The sequence below is a fragment of the Alligator mississippiensis genome, chromosome 1 (assembly GCF_030867095.1).
Source record: "Alligator mississippiensis isolate rAllMis1 chromosome 1, rAllMis1, whole genome shotgun sequence".
Lineage (NCBI taxonomy): Eukaryota > Metazoa > Chordata > Crocodylia > Alligatoridae > Alligator > Alligator mississippiensis.
The window spans coordinates 457,266,062-457,288,506 of record NC_081824.1 but is presented as its reverse complement, the minus strand read 5'-3'; the positions used below and the strand labels follow the sequence as shown (position 1 = coordinate 457,288,506).

Sequence of the window (22,445 nt, the reverse complement as noted above, 5' to 3'; positions counted from 1 at the left end):
GTTTTACAGAATTATTACCCATACATATTTTAAACAGTTGATTTCACTCAGTTCACCTATTAGTTTGTAGTGAGGTTGATCTATGCCTCATAGAAGCTACAAGCAATTATCAAAGGAAATCTAAGGGAATTAGCTGTTCTGACAATTTTAATATACTCTCTATTGCTGAAGAAAACACTTCCCCGTGATGCGATTGGCTCGGCCTGCCGTGATTTGGCTCATGAAAGAAATCTGCCAGGTTGTAGTGCATCATAGCTCTGTAGTTCAATAGGAAAATCTTTAAAATGAAGCAAAGGAAACATTTTTTTAAATATTGAAATACATTTCTAGAAAATGGCAGCACTTAAAAACTAGCTATCCTGTAATTTGTAAAGTTATTTGAGCTCTGCTTCAGCCAGGTCATTAAGCATATATTTAACTTTAAGCACAGGATTACTCACAGTAACCTTGGTAAAAATTGTGGCTATGCCTAACTATTTCATTGAATTGGGGCCCTTAGGCCCTGATTTTCTGGAAAGCACTTCAAACATGCTGATACCAGTTTTCATTTAGGGCAGCACTTAGGCACACAACTAACTTTAATAAGTGCTTAAGTGTTATTTAATGGAACTTTACTGCATACTTATACTTAAGTAAGTGTTCAAGTGGGGTGCTGCCAAGGCTGAGAGTCCCATTAGGTGTGGGACTTCCCACCCTGGCAACTGGGGAGCACTGCCATGGCTGCAAGCTTGGCATGGGGATCCCAGATACCCCCTGCACCGGCAATAAGGCACAATAAGATCTGATGCTGCAATCTACACTCATGCCTCCTGCCATACCCATGTGGCATGGCAGGAAGTGCAATTGTGTGGATCATTCATCAGATCCTATTATGCCTTTACCTGAACATCTAGAGGGGTCCTTCATCTTGCACATACAACAGGACAAGAATTTACACAGGAGGAAACTAATGTGCTCTCAGTGAGCTCCAGTTTGGGGAATCTCCCACCACCTCACTCATGGAGTGAACGACTGGTTGACAATCATTTAAAAACAATGAATCAAAAGAGCACAAAGAACCAGCATGATGGGATAAAATACTAGGGATAATCTATGTTTGCTTTCCAAGTTTCTGAGGCCAGCAAGGACAAGCACCACTGTGAAGGTAATGTCAAGGTGGCATGACACATTTTGTATCCCTCTGCTTGATGCTTAGTGTGATTCTGCAAGCCTGTAGAGCCTTGTCCACCCCTCCACGGCTAGGGACAGGGGAATTATTTTTAGTGAATGAAGTTTTGGTGGACACAAAAATGGTATGTGTGTTTAGTGAATAGTTCCAGCCAAGTTAAGAAAAAAAGAGAAAGAGAGAAGAAGAAATCTCAGAAACATTACAGCAGTTTGGACATTTTTAAAGCAATATGCTTAATTTCAAGGATTAGATTAACGAGATTAAGGCACTATTCACAAAACCACCAAGGAGGAGGAAGAGATGTTGGTGTTGCTCCCTTCATACATCCACTTGGGAGACAGATTCTAGTTCCTTTTCCTATTAATATATTTTTCCCAAGCAGAATTTATTCAACAGGGTGGCTTGACAGAGACCAGCCTCTATTTGCCCTATAACCCAGTCAAGGAGGACTAAACTGTTCCAATTTTTCCATCATGTTATGGTGAGAGGCCTAATCCTTTTTTTTTTCCTTGGAGCTGGAGCCTGCCCACAGCCAAAGGATGAGCTGCTGGCAGGCCCTGGCCCTTCCCTCTGTGGTGGCGGTGCCCGCCAGGGCCAGCTGGGCAGGCTGCTAGCAAGCGAGGTGCTGCCCCAGCTCAGAGGCAGCACCCAGCCAGATCCAACTCTTCCCCAACCCTGAGCTGTGTCAGCACCCGGCCCACTAGGAGCCTGCCAGGGCAGCCCCAGGGGGTGCCACCACCATGGAGAGAAGGACTGGGCCCCCTCGTAACTCAGGGGCTGCTCAGCCTGCTGGGAGCTCATGCTGTGGCCATGTGGCAGGGCTGGGGGGGTAGGCAGGCTCCACCAACCCCCCCCCCCCAAAAAAAACCCAGAAAGGATCAGGCCTCTCACCACTTTTGCCTTCTGCAGGTTCCTGCAGCTGGCACGACACCTGGGGCCACCTCAAAATGGGCTGGCTTGCCCCTGGGGCAGTTGAGGGAGGTTGTAGGAAGGCAACTAGGTTTTCTGATGTCTGGAGAAGGTGGTGGGGATGCTGCACGGAGCACACTGGAAGACTGGGCAGGCTCGGGGAAGCATTGGATCATTTGCCTCCAAGCTGGGGCAGCACATGTCCAAGTAGTAGCTTGCCTGGGATTTCAGTACCTCATGCACTATCCCCATTGCCTTTTCCAGCCACCAGCAAACCTAGCTACCCTCCTGCCACCTTCCTGCATTGCCCCAGGGGCAAGCTAGCCCATTCCTGGGCAGCTCCATGTGTCCTGCTGCCCACAGAAGCAGCATGGGGCCCAATCCTTATTTTTTTTGGTGGAGCCTGCCTGCCTCTCCCGCAGCCCTGGGGCGAGTTGACAGCTGCATCATTGCAATTTGCAACATTGCAAACCAAAATACATCATGATGTATTTTAGTTTGCAATGATGCAAACTCATTTAACCCCCCCCCAAAAAAACTCTTGCATGTGTTGCGTGTAATGTCTTTAATCCACACAAAGTGACATTTTCATCACATGTACATTGTAATGGCACCACATGTACAAGCACCCTTGCTTATTATACCAGGAATCTTATTTTCTTATTTATACCAGGAAATAAAATTACATGCTGCGTTGGATCTAATATGATTTTTGATTTACCAAATTATTTTTCCCTAGCTTTTTTCCTGGTTTGGCTATGACATTGAAACATCAATTATCTGCACAGCCCCAACTGCAGCTCAGGCAGCGATTTTTCTTTGAAAGAGCAGACTCATGTGGAGAGAAGGAAGTGTGGGGGGGGGGGGAAATAAAAGGGCTCAAAGGGTTATATGTTTTATGTACAAACAGAAAAATGTTGTGTTAGTGACAGGATATTGCTACACATCATGTTCATTTTATACACACAAACATGCACACACAAAGAAACAAATGACTATACATGTATATATAATATAATAATGGTATTGTGGAGGACCCAACCAAAGTAGGGCCTCAAATTAGGTAGTTTACAAACCCCAAGGTCCCATCTGTTTTAATTAAGGTGTATTTGGCAAACACAAGACTTTTGGACTTTTGAAATGCAGGATGAATCAGATCACATCAGAACCAGTTTAAAGGGAGAGGCAGATTTGCTACTTTCAAAATAACTATACAAGGCCAACCTCAGTATTAGACCATGGATACAATAATAGGATGAGCAATAAAAAGGTCTGGTGTTCAAAGCACTGGAATAAATGTGAGAGAGACCGAGTTCTTCCATAGATTTCCTAAGTAACCTTGGGCAAACTACTTGTACTGTTAAGTGATCCCTAGCTGTAAATTGAGATGATAATCTTTCATTACTCTCTTGTTCTGACTTCTTTATTTAGATGATATATTCTTTAGAGTAGGAATTGTCTCATACTATGCATCTATATTGTGTCTAGGAGTAGCATAACTGAGCGGGGTGAAGACCAGGACAACAGACCTGAGTGCCATTGCCTTTGGCACCATGCTAGCCAGAGCCACCTCATGAATTATGCCCCAGGCACAGAGCAGCCCTGCTGTACAATGGGCACCATGCAGGTTGGGGTTGCTATTGTCATTATTTTCATTTGCAAATTCATATCAATGAATTCATATAAACAAGAACACAGCACGTGTACATCAGGCTCTTTAGGAACACATCACAAAGTTCTCTCTTAGCAAACTGATGTATTGCATCAAACAGTTCCTACTGCCATTGTAAGTATGGCCTCTTTAATACCCACATCTTTCTTTCATTTTTCTATCATCCCTTCTGTACCTGTCTACATCACGTAACTGTAAACCTTCAGGTACATGCTACGTCTCTAACCACATGCCCAACTTTGTTTTTATCTGTAATTATTTCTCTGAAACATAAACAAGCAGCGGAGGCAAAAGAAACATGCTCTTTAACAATGGAAATAATTGCAATTGTTAACACTTCATTTCATGAATCTATTTAAAAACAATTAGTGCAGTTTTTGGGCCCTGATCCAAGGAAGCACTTAAGCTCATTAGTGGTCCCAGTGGTACATAAATGATTTGCTAAACGTTTATCATTTTCTCATATATGATGAGATTTCTCTCACACACAAAATACTTTCCCTCTGTGTTATGTGAAACAATTGAAGGGTGTAGTATACTGCCCCTTCAAGTGGGAGCCCTGTGCTTGGCTGTAGCTCCATCTTGTGGGGAGAGATAAGGAAGTGATGTGGGACATTTGGAAAGTGTTCAGTAAAATGACTGCCAAGAGGAATAAGCATTCACTGGGTTGTTCCTGTACCTTGAAAGTACTTGAGTCCCTGCCCCACTCAAGAAAAGAACTGGTGAAGAGATGAAAAATACATTTCATGAATAATGTGAAATGTCAAAGTTGTTTCCACTTTTCAGGGTTTGAAGAGAAACGGGTTTAGTTTTTTATTTTTATTTTTTTGTGAAAAATGTATCAAAAATCTTGTTTTTTTCAAATTTAATTTCCCGTTTTCCTCACTTTTTGCTACAAAGATCAATAGAATGGATAATATTTATTTATTTACTTGTTTTCCTTTTTCTTTAACTTTTGAAAACTCCTTTGACTTCGGAGAATTTAAGATGGTAAAATTGAGTTTTCTTTTTTTTTTCCTACTTTCTCCAAAGTTCAATAAATGTTGAAAAGTAACAGTAAGAGGAAATTAAGTAAGTAATAAGAGCCTTTCAAACCTTAAACAATTTACTTCCTATTAAATTTGGCTGCAAAAAAGGCAAAGCCAGGAATAGGAAAGGAGAAAAACAAAAACTCACGAACAGCCATTTGAATCTGAAGAAAATAAAACTTAGAACTTGAAACTAAACAATTTGCATTTTTCATTCAGTTTTTTTAATTAAATTATTGCAAACTCTAAAACTTCATTTCTTTTTCTAAATCCTCAGGTCTGTTAGGAAATACTTTTGTTTAAAAGTTTTAACAGAGCTACTCAGTATTGTGAGACCTCTTCCATATCTTGCTCCATAATTTAAGGTAAATGCAAGCAAGCTGCATTGAAAGAACCAGTTAATAATGGCATACTTCACACTTCAGTAGAATACTGCATGCAGGGGTCTGGAAGTACAGGAGCTAAATAAAGCTCATCTGAGCTGCATTTTCAAAGTGATCAAAGAGATTTAGGCATCCAAATACTATTGAAATTCAAAGGAATTTAAGCATCTTTCTTCCATGGGCTGCTTGGAAAATCCCTGCCCTGAATCTCTTTGTGAGGTGCCTGCTATAACAAATGGAGATATTCAGGGGAAACATAACTAAACATAACTAGCTCAGGGTCATAGGATGCACCTGGAAAGGGGATGAAAATGGAATTCAGAGTTCTTGGTTCCTATTAATTTCCAGTTCCTCAATAATAATTCTCAATCAGCGACCATTTTATTTGTATATATAGGTGTCACCGCAGGGCTCACTGATGCATCACATGTAGTTTGTCCTAAGTAATAGTTAATTGAGAGAAATTAAAGCTGAATTTACATGAAGGCGAGCACCCACATTAGCAGAGGACCTCTATTTCTAGGATGTTAGACGTAGATGAATTTATCAGAGTGGTCATCCCAGTTTTAGCAAGATATAACTCTGCTAGGATTATGTTTTTAGCAATATAACCCTGGGGTAGGAGGAAGGATGTAAATTTGAACCGTTTTAGAATGAAATAGTGGGTTCATAGCTCAAGACTAATTAGCTCCTAATGGTTCAAGATACAGAAATTATATCAGCATTTTTGTGGAGTCTTTTCAAAATTCTTTCATTAGAGCTGCTATTACTAAAGGCCAGGGGCAGGATAGCATGCAATTATCAGTCACTCCTAAAAGCAAGGGAGGCTTTTCTGACTGAAAACAAATCATACAAATCAAATATAATCATTTATTTAATTTTTTTAGTCCAGTTCTTTTCTTAAAGACTCTGCGATTTTTAGTAGAGTTGTCTGAAAACAAAATTTATCTTCCAAAAAATTCCAAGATTTTGATTTCAATTCCTTTCTGAACAAACAGAACTAAAATTCAAGTTTCTGAAAAAGTGTAATGTGGTCACCTGAGAAAAAAAAAACACCTTGACATCAAACCACTATAACTTAACAAAAAGTTGAAAGAAAATGAAAATCATAATGTTGAAACAAAACATTTAAAAAACAACTTATTTTACATTTTTCTACCAAAATCTTTGTTTAATTACTGGGATAATTAATTAAATTTTCATATTCAACACAACTTTCTGTTTCAACAGAAAACCATAATGTTGAAGATTTATTTCAGACTAGCTCCTATTTTCAATCTGCTATTCCTGTCGTCAGTACTGCAGTGGTTTTCTAGTCAATATAACTATTACCACAGTGTTAGTGCTAATAAGGATCTGGGGGTCAGATTAGACAACTAAAGACCTAGGTAGGATGTAAATGGACAGGGGCTATACTCCAATTAAGTCAATAGGAGTTAGGCACTTAGGCCAGGCACAAACATTACAGTTTTTCTGGTTTTCTGGTCAGAAACCAATCCATACCTGTAACAGAACAGAAGTTTGGGGTGCACAGACTACTTAATAATAGTGGATTCTGGTCTAAGATAGATAAAAATAGTGGATCAATGTAGATTCAGACTTCCTTGATTTAGGTTAGATCAGTGAAGTGACCATCAGTAACAGGTCTGCTCAAGAATCAAGGTAGGTTGCTGTCCACCAACACTCCCAGAGCCAATGCCAGCGCTTAGTTTGGGGATGAAGCCACTTCTTCCCCAGCTTCAGGGCTCCAGTCCCTTAGGTGGGGGGGCAGTCATACCCTTGCAGCTGCACGGGAGGCAGCTTCCTCTCCAAACTTGGCACTTGCTCCAGAGAGGAAATCCTACAAGCCCTTCCCACAGCCACCTCAGCCCTTCCCACAGTCACCCCAGCTCAGACTGAACTAGGATGGGGAGGGACATGCTGGACCGTCCGCTGGAGTGCCTCTGGGGAGGGCTTGTGGGATTCTGCCCCTCTCTCCGCCTTGAGAACCAACACCAAGTTTGGGGCTGAAGCTGCTTCCTGTGCAGCTACAAGGGCATGGCTGCCCCATCCCAGGGATCACAGCCCTGCAGCAGTCTCAGGGCTCAGACAGAAATCCTGTGAACCCTTCCCAGAACTGCTCCAGTGCACAGTCCTGGGGCTGAGATGGAAACGGGACAGGGGAGGGACACTCTGTGCCCTTCTGACCCGGACTAGGAATACAGGGTATACCACTGGCACTGCCTCCTCCCCAGCAGTTCACAAGCCCCCTTCCCCCTCTGTCCCTGCCATGCCTGGGGTGAACCTCTATGCCCCTCACCCCGGACGAGCCTAGGGACCCCATGCTGCCCCAAACAGGAGCAAGTACACCCCCCTCTGCTGGCTGCCTCCAGCTGACTACTGCCTGATAGATGACAGGGCAGAGTGGGGAGGCACATGCCTGACAGCCAATCAGGGATGGCACAGCCATTTGGCTGTACTTGGCTGCCCTTGAGAATCTCAGGGATGCGGAGACTTCCATCGCTTTCTGGTCCAGCCAGTGCAGGCTTCTGCGTGCCGTCTCCCACCAAAGGGTGAACATGAGTTTCATTCACTCCAGATCCAATCTACTCCAATTAAAGATACGTATGTACATTAGACTGATTCTGCCTCGGGCATTTTGAAAGTCTGCACATAGCCTGAAGGTTCTTTTGAAAAGTTGTAGCCTATCTACATTTTTAGGCACCTAAATGCCTGAAATCTAATTAAAGTAAATGAAAAAAAAAAACAAACCCTAATTATGTTGGGTGAAAATGAGGTTGAGAATAATAAAGTGACAATCAGGCTGCAAATAATTGAGGTAAATATCCATCTCCTAAGACTATTTTTTTAAAGAGCACAATTATCCTTTCAGTTTCTACAAAACTCAATTTCTTTGTATTTCAATACAAAATCTACACTTATGAACATTAAATGCATGTATTATATGTGGTGTATTTGTAAACACTGCATGGCATACTTGTATCTGTCTTGAAAATATGCTGTCGAAAGAAAAAAAAACTAAAGAACTTGTGCCACTTAATCATAAGAAATACTACAGGTCCCTTATGCACTTATAATGTATGTTAACTCTTAATAATAAAGTGACTCCATCATCTTCCTTGGCTATGGTATTAAGACTTTCCAAGCAGCCATTAAGGCTTAGGTTCAGATATTCAGTATATACCGGGAGATGGAACAATGTTATAAAAGATCAAATCGTAAACATACATTAGCAAAAGATGCCAGCATACATGGCAGGCAGGGGCAAGAGGGTGGAAGAAAGGTAGATTTATCTTTTAAGTCAGCATTCAGAGGAGTTTGCAGAATTTGGAAATAGCAGCCATAGGAGGAAGGAAAAGGTTGTGAAGAAAATGCTGAAATGAGGAACAACACAAAAAATCTTTCATCAGACAGTATGTAGCAGGGCTGTGCGAAGCTTCAGGTGGTGATTCCATTCGGAGGAGCCTGGCCAAATCTGAATCGAATCAGGGGACCAATTTAAGGGTCCAAAATGATACAAAGCTCTCCAAATCTTCGGAAAAGATTCAGAAAGCTTTGAAGATTCGGACAGTTCCCGAGCTGCAGGGAGCTACAGCGCACTCTGAGCTGGTAAGTACTAGGCTTGGGGAAGGGGATCCTGGGGGAGGGAGGAGGGGACCATGGGGGGACCCCTGCCAGCCCTCCTGACCCCTGCCCACTCCCCTAGCCCCCTGACCCCCCCCAACCCTCCCCCATGGCTGCCCTGCCTGCCCCAGCTTGGTACTTTAAAAAAAAGCCCCAGTGCTCACCAGGTGCTGTCAAGTAGGGTGCGATCCCCGCTGCTCCCCACTGACCCAAACCGCATGGGGGGCTCGGCATGAGCCCCCTGACCCTCCTTCACTCCCCCAGCCCCGCCATGTGTCCCCTGCTCAAGCCAGTTCCAGCCCTTTAAGGAAAAAAAAAAAAAAAAAAAGCCCTGGGACTCACTGCCTGGCAGCACCTGCTGAGTAGGGGCTTTTTTCCCCCAAGTGCCGGGAACTGGGGCGGGCAGGGCAGCCATTGCCAGGCTGGGAGAGTGGGCAGGGGAAGGGCCTGGCCTGGCTGATTCAGAGATTCGGAGATTTGGCAGCAGCTGAATCTTCAAATCAGATTCATCCGAATCGAATCAGGACAGTGATTCATAGTTTCACAGTTGGTAGGGTCGGAAGGGATCTGATCAGATCATCAAGTCTGACCCTCTGCCATGGGCAGGAAAGGATGCTGGGGTCAAATGACTTTGGCTAGGTGATTATCTAGCATCCTTTTGAAGACCCCCAGGGTAGGAGCCAGCACCACTTCCCTTGGAAGTTGATTCCAGATCCTAGCTGCCCTGACTGTGAAGTAGTGTCTCCTGATATGTACCCTGAATCTACTCTCAGTCAACTTATGGACGTTATTCCTTGTTACTCCCAGTTGTGCTCAGGGGAACAGGGACTCTCCCATTGCCTGCTGGTCCCCCTTGGCCAGTTTATAGACAGCCACCAGATCCTCTCTCAGCCTTCTCTTGTGGAGGCTGAACAGGTTCAGGTCCCGTAGCCTCCCCTCATAGGGCCTGCTCTGCTGTCCCCTGATCATGTGAGTGGCCCTCCTCTAGACCTTCTCAATGCTAGCCACATCTCTTCTGAAGCGTGGCACCAAGAACTGGATGCAGTACTCCAACAGTGGCCAGACCAGTGCCTCATAGAGGGGGAGGATCACCTCCTTGGACCTGCTCGTGATGCATCTGTGGATGCGTGACAAGGTACGGTTAGCCTTCCTGACTGTGTTCTCACATTGGCAGCCCATGTCAATCGCCTAATTTTTTAATGAGAATGGGGTGAGAGACAGTGTCGAAGGCTTTCCTAAATTCCAGAAAGACTACATCCACCGCGACACCTGTGTCCAAGGATTTTGTGACCTGGTCATAGAAGGCCACCAGGTTGGTTTGACAGGACCTGCCTCTAATGAACCAAAGTTGGTTGCCCCTAAGCATAATCTCCCCTGCTGCTCCCTCACAGATATGCTCTTAGATAATCACCTAATCGAATTACTGTCCCCTAAATCGGCCGAATCCGAAGAAAATACTAGCTGCTTTGCAGAGGCCTGGTATATAGTATTGTATAGAGCTCTCCACAATGCTAGGCTGCTTCCTTCTTCTCTGAGTGACACTAAAAACTGGAGATGTGTCTGTCTTGAAATAATAAAATACTGACTTTGAAAAAGTTCAGATTCATATCTGAACTCTGTAGCTGGCCTGGCTACAGCTGGCTAAATTAAAAACTCCAAGAGCTGAACTGCATCAACACCCTTGATTTTGAGGTCTAGATGCAGATCTGAACTTTGGGTTTGGGATTGTTTTCACTAAAATCTAGGTCTTGACTATGCCACTCAACCTGATAAGGCCCAAATATGGGAAATAATTCGCCACGCTAGAAACAAATAATCATTCAAGTAGGATAATTTAAAATGCTTGTAATTCTTAGGCAAAATGTAAATGAACTTCTAATAAACTCCATTTTATAACTTTTTTCTTTATTTCTGATGGAAACGATAGAAGTTAGAACTTGCCATGTTTGTTGTGCAATACAGGTACAATGAGGGATGCCCCTCAAATTAGGTTAATTATAGAGGTTCAGGGTAAGCAAATGGGTTACACAGAGATTTTGTTCATATTAGCTGTGATACAGCTAGACAAAACCATTTATGGATTTGGGAGTTTGTTTTTAGCCCACCAATGCTTACAGTGCTGGAATGGAATGAAATTGCATTCATATTTTATTCCAACATCCTATCCAAAAGCCATTTGTCAGGAGCTTACTTTTGACAAAATTTCTGATTAGATTCTGAACTCCAACAACCTAGGAGTCCTCTTGACCTTATAAGAAGTATGTGTAATTCCAACTGGATGAGTTTTAGTAAAAAAGTGTAGATATTTTTGCATTTGGCTTTTCTGTGCCTGTACTATTTTAATGCCTTTTCCTAATATCTAACCTAAATTATCGTCTCTCAAATTAAACTGATTACTTCTTTTTCTATGATTTATGACACTGGAAAACATGAATGGCCCTGGATATCAGCATCTTTTTTATAACAACCTTTTATACATTTGACGATTGTTTGTTTGTTTCCATTTATGTTTTTAGGTATTGTGAAACCAAGTGGTTCAATCATTAATGGAAAGATATTCTCAATTTCACTTCTCTTTGCATCCTTCTACTGGTTCTGCCAGCTCTAGGACATAAAACAGAAGTTGCTTCAAGAATTTTATGGCTCAGCCTCCACTCACTTTTCATCTCTCATCCACTATCTTGATGATGCCAGGTTCCTAATAACTCCTTGTTAAATTCTCAAATAAGCACCTTTGTGCTTTCTCCCATTCTGCCCCTAAAATTTGGGTGAGCTCCCCAAAACCCACACAAATCTCTCTCATTGTCTTTCTTCCAACTCTACTTAGATTTTTCCTTAGCTGTGTTATCTACAAAGCATTGACAATGGTTTGTCTGCTTGTGTGCTGAGACTATTTCCTGTCCTTCTGGCCCATACTCATTGACTATTCCTACTGGTTTTCTATTGTCTGATACTTCCACTTCAGGTTATTGAGGACAATGACTGACTTTATGTACAGTATTTATATAGCACCTAGCATAATCAACTCTTTTATTAGGGCTTTGAGGAACAGCCAAAATGTAATTACTAGTAGTATGATGATTAATGCTGATGATAATTTTGAGCCATATTTGCTCATGTTAATAACCCTAGACTAACAAAATCCCTATACATAAAATGGTCTCAGTGAATTAGCTTCACTGTAGTCAGAATTTCCCATTATGACTTATTTGGGTTGAGGTTTCATTGTTGCTTAATGGGAAGATGGGTTTTCTCAGAAAAAAGGCCCTAGAAATGTGGACCTGCATGTTTATGTGGGTCTGTGTCACTGAAGCCACCCACCTTGCTGAAGTCAATGTTACTATCATTGAGTTTGTGGTCCAAACATCAGTTTTGTTGGACTGGATGTTGTGTATGGGTGCCTGACTCTCAATTTCCAAAACAATTGCCTAGTTACAGCCTGGGATCGCACAGAGGCCAGAGGAAACACTATAAAGACGTATCTCAAGAGCTGGGAGGAACTGTCTGCCAACTGACTCCAATGGTGCCACAACCATGATGAAATGGCAGCCTGTTTCAAGATAAAGAGTCTTGCCATCAAACCAGAGGAGAGAGAGCAGAGGAAGGAAAAGAAAAGGAATCCTAGCCTACATCCCACTCTCTCCTGTGAAAAGACCTGCAACTTCTGCAGATGGATATGTGGCACAAGGACTGGACTCTTAAGTCACCTGGAGACACATCAGTGAGATCATCCTCAAATCAAGGGATTGCTGATAATGTGTGTATATGTGTGAAAGAGGCATGCATGAACTTTCAACTGTTGCAACTTAGGTTGAAGAGCTGAAAGCTATGTAATGTCAGGGAATTAGGATCTTTTGTGATCTGATGATGGTCTTAGAGGTTCATTGATGTCTATGGTATTGCTCACCTGCTTAAACTTATATACATTTCAATACCTTGTGGAATCCAGGTCTTAATTAATAAAAAGTATCTCACTGGTGCAAAGGGGAAGCAAAATCCATTTCTTGTGAAATCCCTAGTGTTTTAGGGTCATTATATCTCTCCTGTATTTTAAATCCTTTGCTTGGATGCTTGGCTTAGTAGGATAGTTTACTTCAGCCCTTCTGCAACATGGAACTGAGACCACTTGAAAAACAAGTCAGATAAATGTGCAAACTTCCCATTTTTTGTAGTGCTCCAGCGGGGTAGAAAAGCAATATACTTAGCAACAACAGTGGCACCTACTTGGATAAAACTTGTATACTAAAATCTGTGACAGAAAAATGGTCCAGATGTTAAAATTTTCACCTCAGCAAGAACCAAAATATATGCAAAGAGATAGAGACTTATTAGAAGTTGATAGACATTAGAGGAAAAAGCCCTGTTTCCATTTGGGGATGCTTTTCATGTGTTTTCTTTACTTGCTATATTATCACATTTTCATGTTAGATGTCTCACTGGATTCTTCTTACCTACCTCGAGGGGGCTTCAAGCCACCCCGTACAGGCTGGGCAAACCCCAGCACAGAGTTACATCCCCTCCCTTCCCCTCCTTCCGTCATGCAGCCAGCACCAGGGGCGGGGCTGGGATGCATCAGCCCAGTCCAAATCAGACAGAAGTTAATGAAGGTGCTCCACTTTGGAGTGCCTTCATCTGAACCCTCATGTAATGAGGGTTAATTTGTCACATGATCAGGCACTTTAAATATGCTCTGCACTTCTGTTAGGGCATGGCTGTAGAGCACTTTCAAGAGGCGGGTCATGTGACAAATGACCCATACTCTGTCAGTGCCCTGTATTCAAATACATACCTGGAAGAGCACTGCTCACCTTTCATAACCTGGTGGTTAAAGCCCTCATCCAGGAAGTACATGACCTAGGCTGTAGACCTTCCTCAGCCTGACTGGATTCACACTCCCGACTCCTAGGAGAGTGGCCTGACCCACAGGCTCTCCTTTCAGAACTTTCTAACATTGCCAAGCTGGATGAAATATTTAAAAAAATACGAAGTAGGACAAAGGACAAAAGAAAACGTGAAAAAAGGAAACAGCCCCTCAAGTCCTAGACATACGATAGCCATCTTTTTACAGTCCATCTTCTTGCAAGGGTCAGGATGTTTCATTAGAATGCAAATGGCAAACACATCAACAGAAAAAGAAAATAGGATATTTTAATCGGTAGTAAGTCCTTAATGATTTTTAAAATAAAATAGTACGCTATTTCACATGCTATTTTGTCATGATATGGCATGACTTGACATGCTGCTGCTGCTGCTGATATAACATTATTTATATTCATCATATTTGCTCAATACAATATGGATTTTCCCCTCCAATCAGCACAGTGGAAAAAACAAACAAACCTTGTTTTGTATTTGCAAACAAGGAAACCTCATTAAATACATTGTCTATCATGAAACTGCTGCCAAAACCACCATGTGCTCAGGAATGGAAACCAACTATGAAATTTATTAAATTCAGCCAACGCTGAATATGACAGAAAACAGGGGCAGCAAACAGGGCAGGCAGTTGCGGATGTTTGCTGGGAGCAAGAGGAGGAAGGGGAAGGGGAAGAGAAGCCAGGCATCAGGTACCAGATCCTCTAGCTTTATTTGAGAAGGACCAGGGACATTGCCACTATAAGTGTCCCTCTGCCCAAAAAATAAGACACTTCAGTACTTCTTATCATTCTGCCACTGTGTACCCTTTCTCTTCACATCTGTAGCATACTGTATACCAGCTGTGGGCAGATGGACTTCCTGCCCACACTTGCCAAAGAGTTTAGGCTGTCTGAAATACATTGTAAACCCCCAGTGTGGCCCTACTCGGATTACTGATGTTAAGTGCATTATCCTGCTGGAACTCATCTAATCCATCCTCTTTACCACTTGAGCTCTCCATGATCCTGTCCATATACCATATTTATCGTATATCTTCTCAACATACATCACTTTTTGTACATAATTCTCCAACCATTTTTCTATCTACCCATCTCCACCATATCCATGTACATTTGAATAATCATTGCCCTTTCTCTAGTCTTTTCTCTTGAAATAGATCTTATCTCCTTAAGTTCTTCTTTCTCACCTATTGCTACATGCCTTCCATAACCTTAACAGCTCCAGTACAAAAATTCCCAAGACTTCCAGTCAGGAAAGGTGACAAGACTATTCAAATGTTCCACTTTAACATCTAAAACATCAAACAATATTTTCTCTATAAACTCATATCTATTCATTGCTCTTATTCTCAGGCATAAATTACCTGCCACTCCATCTCTTGCTTCTTCCCATGTCCTTTCTCTTTGTGGGTCTGGTTTATTCCTCCCACTAGTTTTCTTCTCTTCAAACACTTGTCTTTCCTTCCTCATTTCTCTCTCCTGACCACCTGTCCTCTTTTTCTCCTGTTCCTCCTGCTGATTGGGCTCTTCCCTCATTACTTCCTTCAGTAAAGTCTCCAATCCCACCAAACCTTTCTTTTTTATCTTCTTTTGTCCCCTGTGTTCCTATCTTTATCCATCCTCCACCAGACTCTTGATCTCTACTTCCACTCTCTGATTCACTTCACATCTCTTGGGCCAGTTTCCCTTCCTTAACTGCCACTCTAAAACCACAGCTGATGCTGTTCTGGGCTCCTCCATCCCAGCACTCTGTCATTATTCCCTTGTTGTCCTGGCATTGATCAAGGCAGTAAAACTAGGCCTCTACCCAACCACTACAATTGATCTTAGCCAAGGAGTGGCCAAGAAGTTCTGCCTATGATAGGATGCTACCACCAGGATAGGTTAGTGCAGCCTGTCTGAATAACATACATGGTAGCTCTCATTACACACAGTTCTCCCTCAGTACGGATGGTGACTTTTTCAAGTCATGGTGAGTCACTACACTGCATACATTTCAATTTCCTCTTCACTCCCACAGATGAACTGTGCTTTTCTTTCCCATTTCTAGGAACAGTGCTAGGGAGGATTTGGGTAGTTATAGCCACCCCAAAATTTGCCTTAGCCCCTTCATAGCCACCCTTCCCAGTGCCTCTCCTGCCTAAGTGCTCTCCCCCCTCCACCCGGTCACTGCCACCCATCCTGTGCATCTGAGCCCGCTCTGTTCCCACCTGCAGCCTGCAGAGGCATGGTGCTCCCGGCCCAACCTGGACCTATCTGTTTGCATACAGTATATATTTTTATTCTCCTTTTGCAGATAACATAGATAAAATGCATGTTTAGGTGGGTATTGTTAAAAAAAAAATATGTTTGGCCAGAAGATGTATAGTATAGCCCTCCCAATTTTCTGTCTAGCCTATCTCAGCACCCCCACTGGGAAGAGGCTGGCACTGCCCCTGCCTATTTTCAATTATCCCTGTTTCTTCACCAGACTCCAGTGCCTAGAGAACATTATGAAATGAGGCCCCAAACAGTTCACCAATAATCCCTCTGTCACACTCTCTTTCAGCCTGTTGCACATGATTAGGGTGGCCTCACCCTCCATGAGGTGGAGTAAACTAGGTAGCTCTGGACCTCATCTGCATATAAATTGTTGGAGCATCCCAGGACTTAGGACAAGAATACCTGGTTCCAGTTGGTGATGATCCTGCTTTGAGCATGGGTGTGGACTAAATGACCTTCTGAGGTGCCTTTCAACCCTAATTCTCTATGATTCTCTGATTCTAGTCATGAGTGGGGAGATAACTAGCACATGGATTCTTTGTGGAGGGGGGATATCAGGAGTACATACACACACACTGAGCAGTAGTGAACTGTGGGGTCACCAGGGCTTGAAATACAGTAGACTGCTGGGGCCCAGCCCAATGAACTATATGATAAATCATAAACCTTTTGGCTTTGGACTAATGTTATGCACAGTTTTTATTATATATGAAGTAGGTACAAATATACTGCTTAAAAGTTGTTTATGGAGTACCTATGCTAAAACTTACAGCAGTTTCCCAACAAGGTGAAATGCATCAATTCTGGATAAACTAAGTCTATAGGTATCCATAGTAATTTTCCTAAACGCAAAACAAAGATGTTTATTTTAAGGTCATTGTTTTTCAATCTACCTCTAACTTCCCTATGCTCAGGCAGAGCAATGTTTGATTGTAGAGGGGAGGGAAGGGGCTGTGGCAGAAATAAGTTGGGGAGGGGGCAGAGGACAAAGAGGCTACCTACCTGTTCCCCCCCCCCCCCAAATTTTCCTTCTACTGTAGCAGTGGAAGAGGGACAAATTAAAGGCAAGCCTTCAGTAATTAGATTCTTTACCAGGAAAATTAGAACAAATTTATAAATTTTGCATATATAGAAAATTGGGGAGTCAACTTATATTTTGGGTCATCTTAGATTCAAGTAAATATGGTATAGTAATCATTTTTATAATTATTGACATTACTGACATTTATAACTAATCTCATGAAAGTAAAAATACAATTAAAAGGTGCCTGACAGGAAATAAATTTGCAACAAAAATTATGCTTGAAACAACATTTCATTGTTTTTCTCAAAAAGAACTATTTGGGAGCAAGATCTAACAACATTACAAAACTTATCCCCCTAGCCCCCCTTCCCCACCGCACAAAATCTACATAGTGTATTGCATGAAAATAAATGAATTGAAATGAAATTTTTTATGGAAAACTGTTTAAACAAAATCCTTTTAACCAATTCTAATGAAGCAATTACCCCCAAAACAGAAGAAGAAAGTTTAAGGTACTTACATAGTTCCTTACTACCATAATATGAACTCCTTATAATCTTAGATGGAATTATTCTGACATTACCCTTCTGAGGTACAGAATACTAGTATTTCTGTTTTGCAAATGAAGAACTGAAGCATAGGAGACCATTTTTTATAAGGGTTCAAGTAATTAAAACTGCAGTCATTTCATGAGAATTACTTGTTACTTGCGTGTTTGTTTCTCCCAGCACTGCCCTCCTCCATTCTCTCCTCTCTCTCCCTCCCTTTCTAACTTTGTATTCAAATCACCATCTCCATTTTACATACTGGCCCATGCATGTCATTTCATCACATCTGACTAAGTGAGCTCCAGCTCAGAAAAGCTTGTGCTATACATAATTTAGTTGGTCTGGAGCAAATCTACCCTATCTTCTTAACTTCCAAGTAACATAGTTAACTCTTATTGCTGGAGATATTCAGAAATGGTTGGGACTTCGGTGTTGAAGGCATCTTTGAAAATTCTATTAAAATTCTGACCCTATGCCACTTTTAAAATTTGACCTCAGTAGTCACACTGAAAATCTTGCTCTAAGTGACTTTCCCATGTCAAAAGTAGAAGAAGGTATTGAACATGAACTGCGAAGCGCTACACCAGCACTCTAGCACCTGAATTTGAATTCATCTCCAGGACAGAGAAGGGATAGAACTCCAGTCCTTCCAATTCCAGTCCCACAATCCATTTCTCCAGGCCTCACTGCTTCAGCATGACAGTAATTAATTAGGCATTTACTTGCATTGATTTTAGATAAAATAATACTAGCACTCAATAATAATAGTAAAACTGCTTACTGGTGCAAGTCTTGTTGTATTTATAGTTCTGTTGAGGAGACCCCTCCAATTGACACTGGAACCTGTGCTGCCAGAATTCCTGAAACCATGGGTTTCGGTGATTGGTTTCTGGCCGAAGCTGCAGGTAATAATCATCAAACCATTTCACATCAGGAGACTGAAGCTTGATCGTTATTCCCCCAACAGCTTCACGCTGGTATCCGTCTGTCACATCGTACCTGTCTGCCCAGCCATCACTGTGGAGAGAAATAAAACAGAAAATAGTCTGAGAAGATTCTGCTGCTTGCACCATTCAAAAGAACAAGGGAATGAGGGAAATGCTTCCTTGCAAATAGAAACACACTCACATCAGAAGGCTGGAGAGGAAAAATTGTTGAAATACTAGCACTGTTTATATTAGAAGTATCCAGCAATTTCTATTTTATGTACTGTGTTCTTCTTCCCTTAATCCAAGGAATCAGTATTACAAACTACAGTCATGATACTGAAACTGTGTGCACGTGCATCTCTGCACTGCCCCGATCCATATAGGTTGCAGTAGGGTGATGCAGGCTGCCTCTGCATCTGCTGACATCAAAAGGAGATTGCTCACCATTAAAATAGGATGTGTTAGTATGTTGAAGAGAAGAGAAATTCCCAGCCAGGGACAATTTGGACCAAATTTCATGCAATTATTAATGTGGTTGTGAGCTAGATATGTACTTGGCTTAAAAAAAAAGCAAAATTGCGAAAAAAAAAGTGGGATGGCAGAGATGCACACAATCACCAGATAGGAAGTCCTTATCAATTCTAGTCTACATCCACAGAGTTTGGTAGAAAAACAAAAATTAACAAAATGTCCAGAAAAATGTCAGCGAGATTTTCTTTCCCACACATTTTTTTTTTAGTGAACATCACAATTCTGACAAAAATTTCCATAAAAAATGAAAAGTTTCATTCAGGAAGTTTCATTCAGGTCTTCTGTTGAGTTATATACATCAAATTAAAGCATTGCCTACACTTTAGCTTACAGGTGGAAGCAATTGTATCAGCAAATATTTTATCAGTCTAGATGTGCAGGCAGTGTGGGAGCAAAATTTGCTATTGGGATTTCACGTTAACAAAAACATGTCAGGAACAAAAGCAGTGCAGAGCATGTGAAAATAGCATGTGCTGGAACAAGAGGAGGGTTGGTCTTCTAGCAAAATGCTTTGGCTTTCGACTGCTCCATTCGGGCCCCTGCTGCTCCAGCATGCTGAGAGCCAGGAGGAGCTCAGCAAGGGCAGTTTGCCCAAAGCAGGACAATGTGTCCTACAACAAAGCACACATGCACAGGTGTGCACTGAGGCACAAAGTATCAGCAGAAATTTGTGCCGCTGCAAGCACACACCCCTCCATGTCTGGAAACAGCCATGGTAGACACATCTGGAAAGATGCAACATTCAAGCTGCAAATATCACATTCTAGTCTCAGAATGATATGTATTAAAACTGATTTTGGTCTATAATGTTCCATGTATAATACATTGTTTATTTATATTGATCCATTGTCATAGATTTGGGTTTTCAGAGGATGTGCCAGAATGAGGGACAGCTCAACTTCAATCTCTCTCAGAACCAAATGCAATGGAGGAATTTCTCTACAGGTGGAAAGGTTTGTCTAGTTTACTTTCACTAGAATGCAGTACAAAACTGCTATACAGCAACACTCTACTAATGTTAGTACAAAGACCTGCATGTTTATGGCACTTACACGTGAATCGGCATAATAACAACAACAAATCTGGCAAAAATTTGACACATGATGTTTTAGATGCCTAACACAGTTTACCTTTTGAATTGTAAGTGTGGGTATTCACATACTTTTGATTGATCATAGTCATCTTTCCCAGATCCTTTAGGCATAGTCTGAAGACCCCTATGACAACAAATGGAGGCTGATAGAGCTCAGAGGATTTTGGTGTCCTAAACCTAATCTCTTTTCTTAATCCCCGTTCTTTGGTGTCCTAAACTTAATCTCTGCTCCTTTATCCTCTCTCATTTTCTGGACCAGAGGCACATGATGGTGATGCAAGAACCATCTCACTAGTTTCACAAAGGCAAGAGTTTACTGACCTATGAAACTCTGAGACCTATGGGGAATTATTTATTGGACACTTGGGGACAGAATATAGCCAGTACTTATAGCCTAAATGGCAGAAAACAACCACTATAAATTAGAGAAAGCAGCCTAGCAATTTTAAAATCACTGCGTAATACAAATTAAATATCACCATACTTTTTGAGTCACTACATCTCCAAGGAGATAAAGGAAGGGAGACGGAAAAGATGAACCTTATTTTTGGGAAAGCATAATTAAAGCATAATGAAGAAAAAAAAATGTTTTTCCAGTTATGGCCTTGTCCATCAGGGGCAGAGCCTAATCTCCAGTTTACTTGCCCTCCCTTTCCAGGTCAGGCAAAAGTTATGGTTTAAACCCTTTCACAGATAAATTCTCAGCTTTTGGCTCAACAGAAAGCTGAAGCTGAAACTGAAACTGCTCCTGAAGGCTGGGCTCCATAGGCAAATCTAGGGTTTTGAAAAAAAAAGAAGCCAAAAACAGGCTGCTGTGAAATAAGAGAAGAGAAATGGGAGAGACCAGGAATATCTAAGAGGAAACAAATTGCTGAAGAAGAAATAGCTTGATTATTTGAACATCAAGACCATAAAAAAGGAGAGAAGGTTGTTAACACCTGCCGAGTGAAAAACAAATTAACAGGAATCAAGTAGATAATAAGAAGCCATGGAGTCAGTTGACAGCCCCCTGGTGCTGCCCAAATAGAAGTAGCATGCAGAGAAGGCTAATTTCGAGAGAAATGCTGTGCATACTATGCTACTAAATAAGGTATATGATTATAACACAAAAATGGACATACATTCTTTTAAACACTCTCATTGCATTTTATTTTAGAAATTGAAAAATGTGTTATTTAATGGGCAGTTGAATTGATTGTCCTTTGTCCAGTTTCCCTCCCACCTCAAATCTTTTTCCAGTATTATTAAGGTTAATGAATGTATTCATAATGATACAGCCAAGCCTTTCTTTTTATTCAGAAATCTGTTTTTAACCCACATAATAATGATAGAATTGACATTCTACCCCGATCTAGTCCTTTCCATGCCAAATAGTTGATCAATAGCAAATGAGACAAATGTCCCCCGCACCAAGTAGAGTGGAAGTTTGTTGAGTGATTAGCTGTCTTTATCTTCCATTTAGTCGATCTATGATACCATTTCTTTCTCCTGCTGTTTAAAAGCTCTAAAAATATTAACAGGTCCTTGTGCTTTTATGCCAAAGATCTGATATTTTCTCCCTTCCCTGGGTGGAAGTATGTGGATAAATTATGTGTGCATCTCTTTTTGGCAAGCTCCTGTTAACTCTTGGCTGCATGTAGAATAAAAAGGGAGAGATGGCTCACTAGCAGGCTTTTCTTAGACTGTAATGCAGTTTTAATCTTCCTTTCATTCATATTGCAACACATATGCACAACTTTCCTTTCCACGAAAAGAAATGAGTTTTAGTGGAAAGGAAAGTTGTGCATAATTTTAAGCAGTGCAACATACAGCGCTTCCTCTCAGATGATATTTAGTAGGAGTGCCTGCACAATTAGCTTGCATATAGGATCACTGATTCTATTTACTTCTGAAATATCCAATCACTGTCCAGCTGACAAGGGATTGTGATAGCAAGTAAAAGTCAGAAGCTGATAGCAACATCTAATTTGCATAAAAGCAAACAGGTTTGCACCTGCCTGCATTTATAAACTATCTTATCTAGCAGTTCAGGCTAAAATGGATGTTGGTACTGGATGCTGGTACCTTTTGATGTTTTGGCTACGTTCACATGCACATGGATGTTGATTTCCCTGGGAACAGCTAGCACTGGGACACCGTATGCCACTGCTACTTGTCTCCCAGGAAGATCTGTGGCAGACACCCTCTGGCACATGGCAAGTTACTCCAGGTGGGGTAGGGGGGGCTCCAGCAGCCTTATCTGGGGTCCTGGGGGCCTCTTGGAGCTGCAGCAGCAGCAATCCTGCCACTCAGAGCCTAGCTGGGAGTTGGAGTGTGGCTCTAGTGTGCGCTGTCCCTGTGTATACCACCCCACTTCTTTTTGCATGGGTTTTTTTGACCCTGAGATTTCCTGGGGCC

General features: G+C 41.8%; 1 protein-coding gene across 1 annotated transcript in view; it reads right to left on the bottom strand.

The window, feature by feature from the left end:
• GRM5 (glutamate metabotropic receptor 5) overlaps positions 1-22,445 on the bottom strand; it is a 419,932-nt gene that overhangs the window by 70,702 nt on the left and 326,785 nt on the right. Inside the window, exon 4 of the mRNA XM_019496384.2 lies at positions 18,277-18,512. Within this exon, the coding sequence (XP_019351929.1) occupies positions 18,277-18,512 (236 nt within the window). The remainder of the gene's footprint in view (positions 1-18,276; positions 18,513-22,445) is intronic.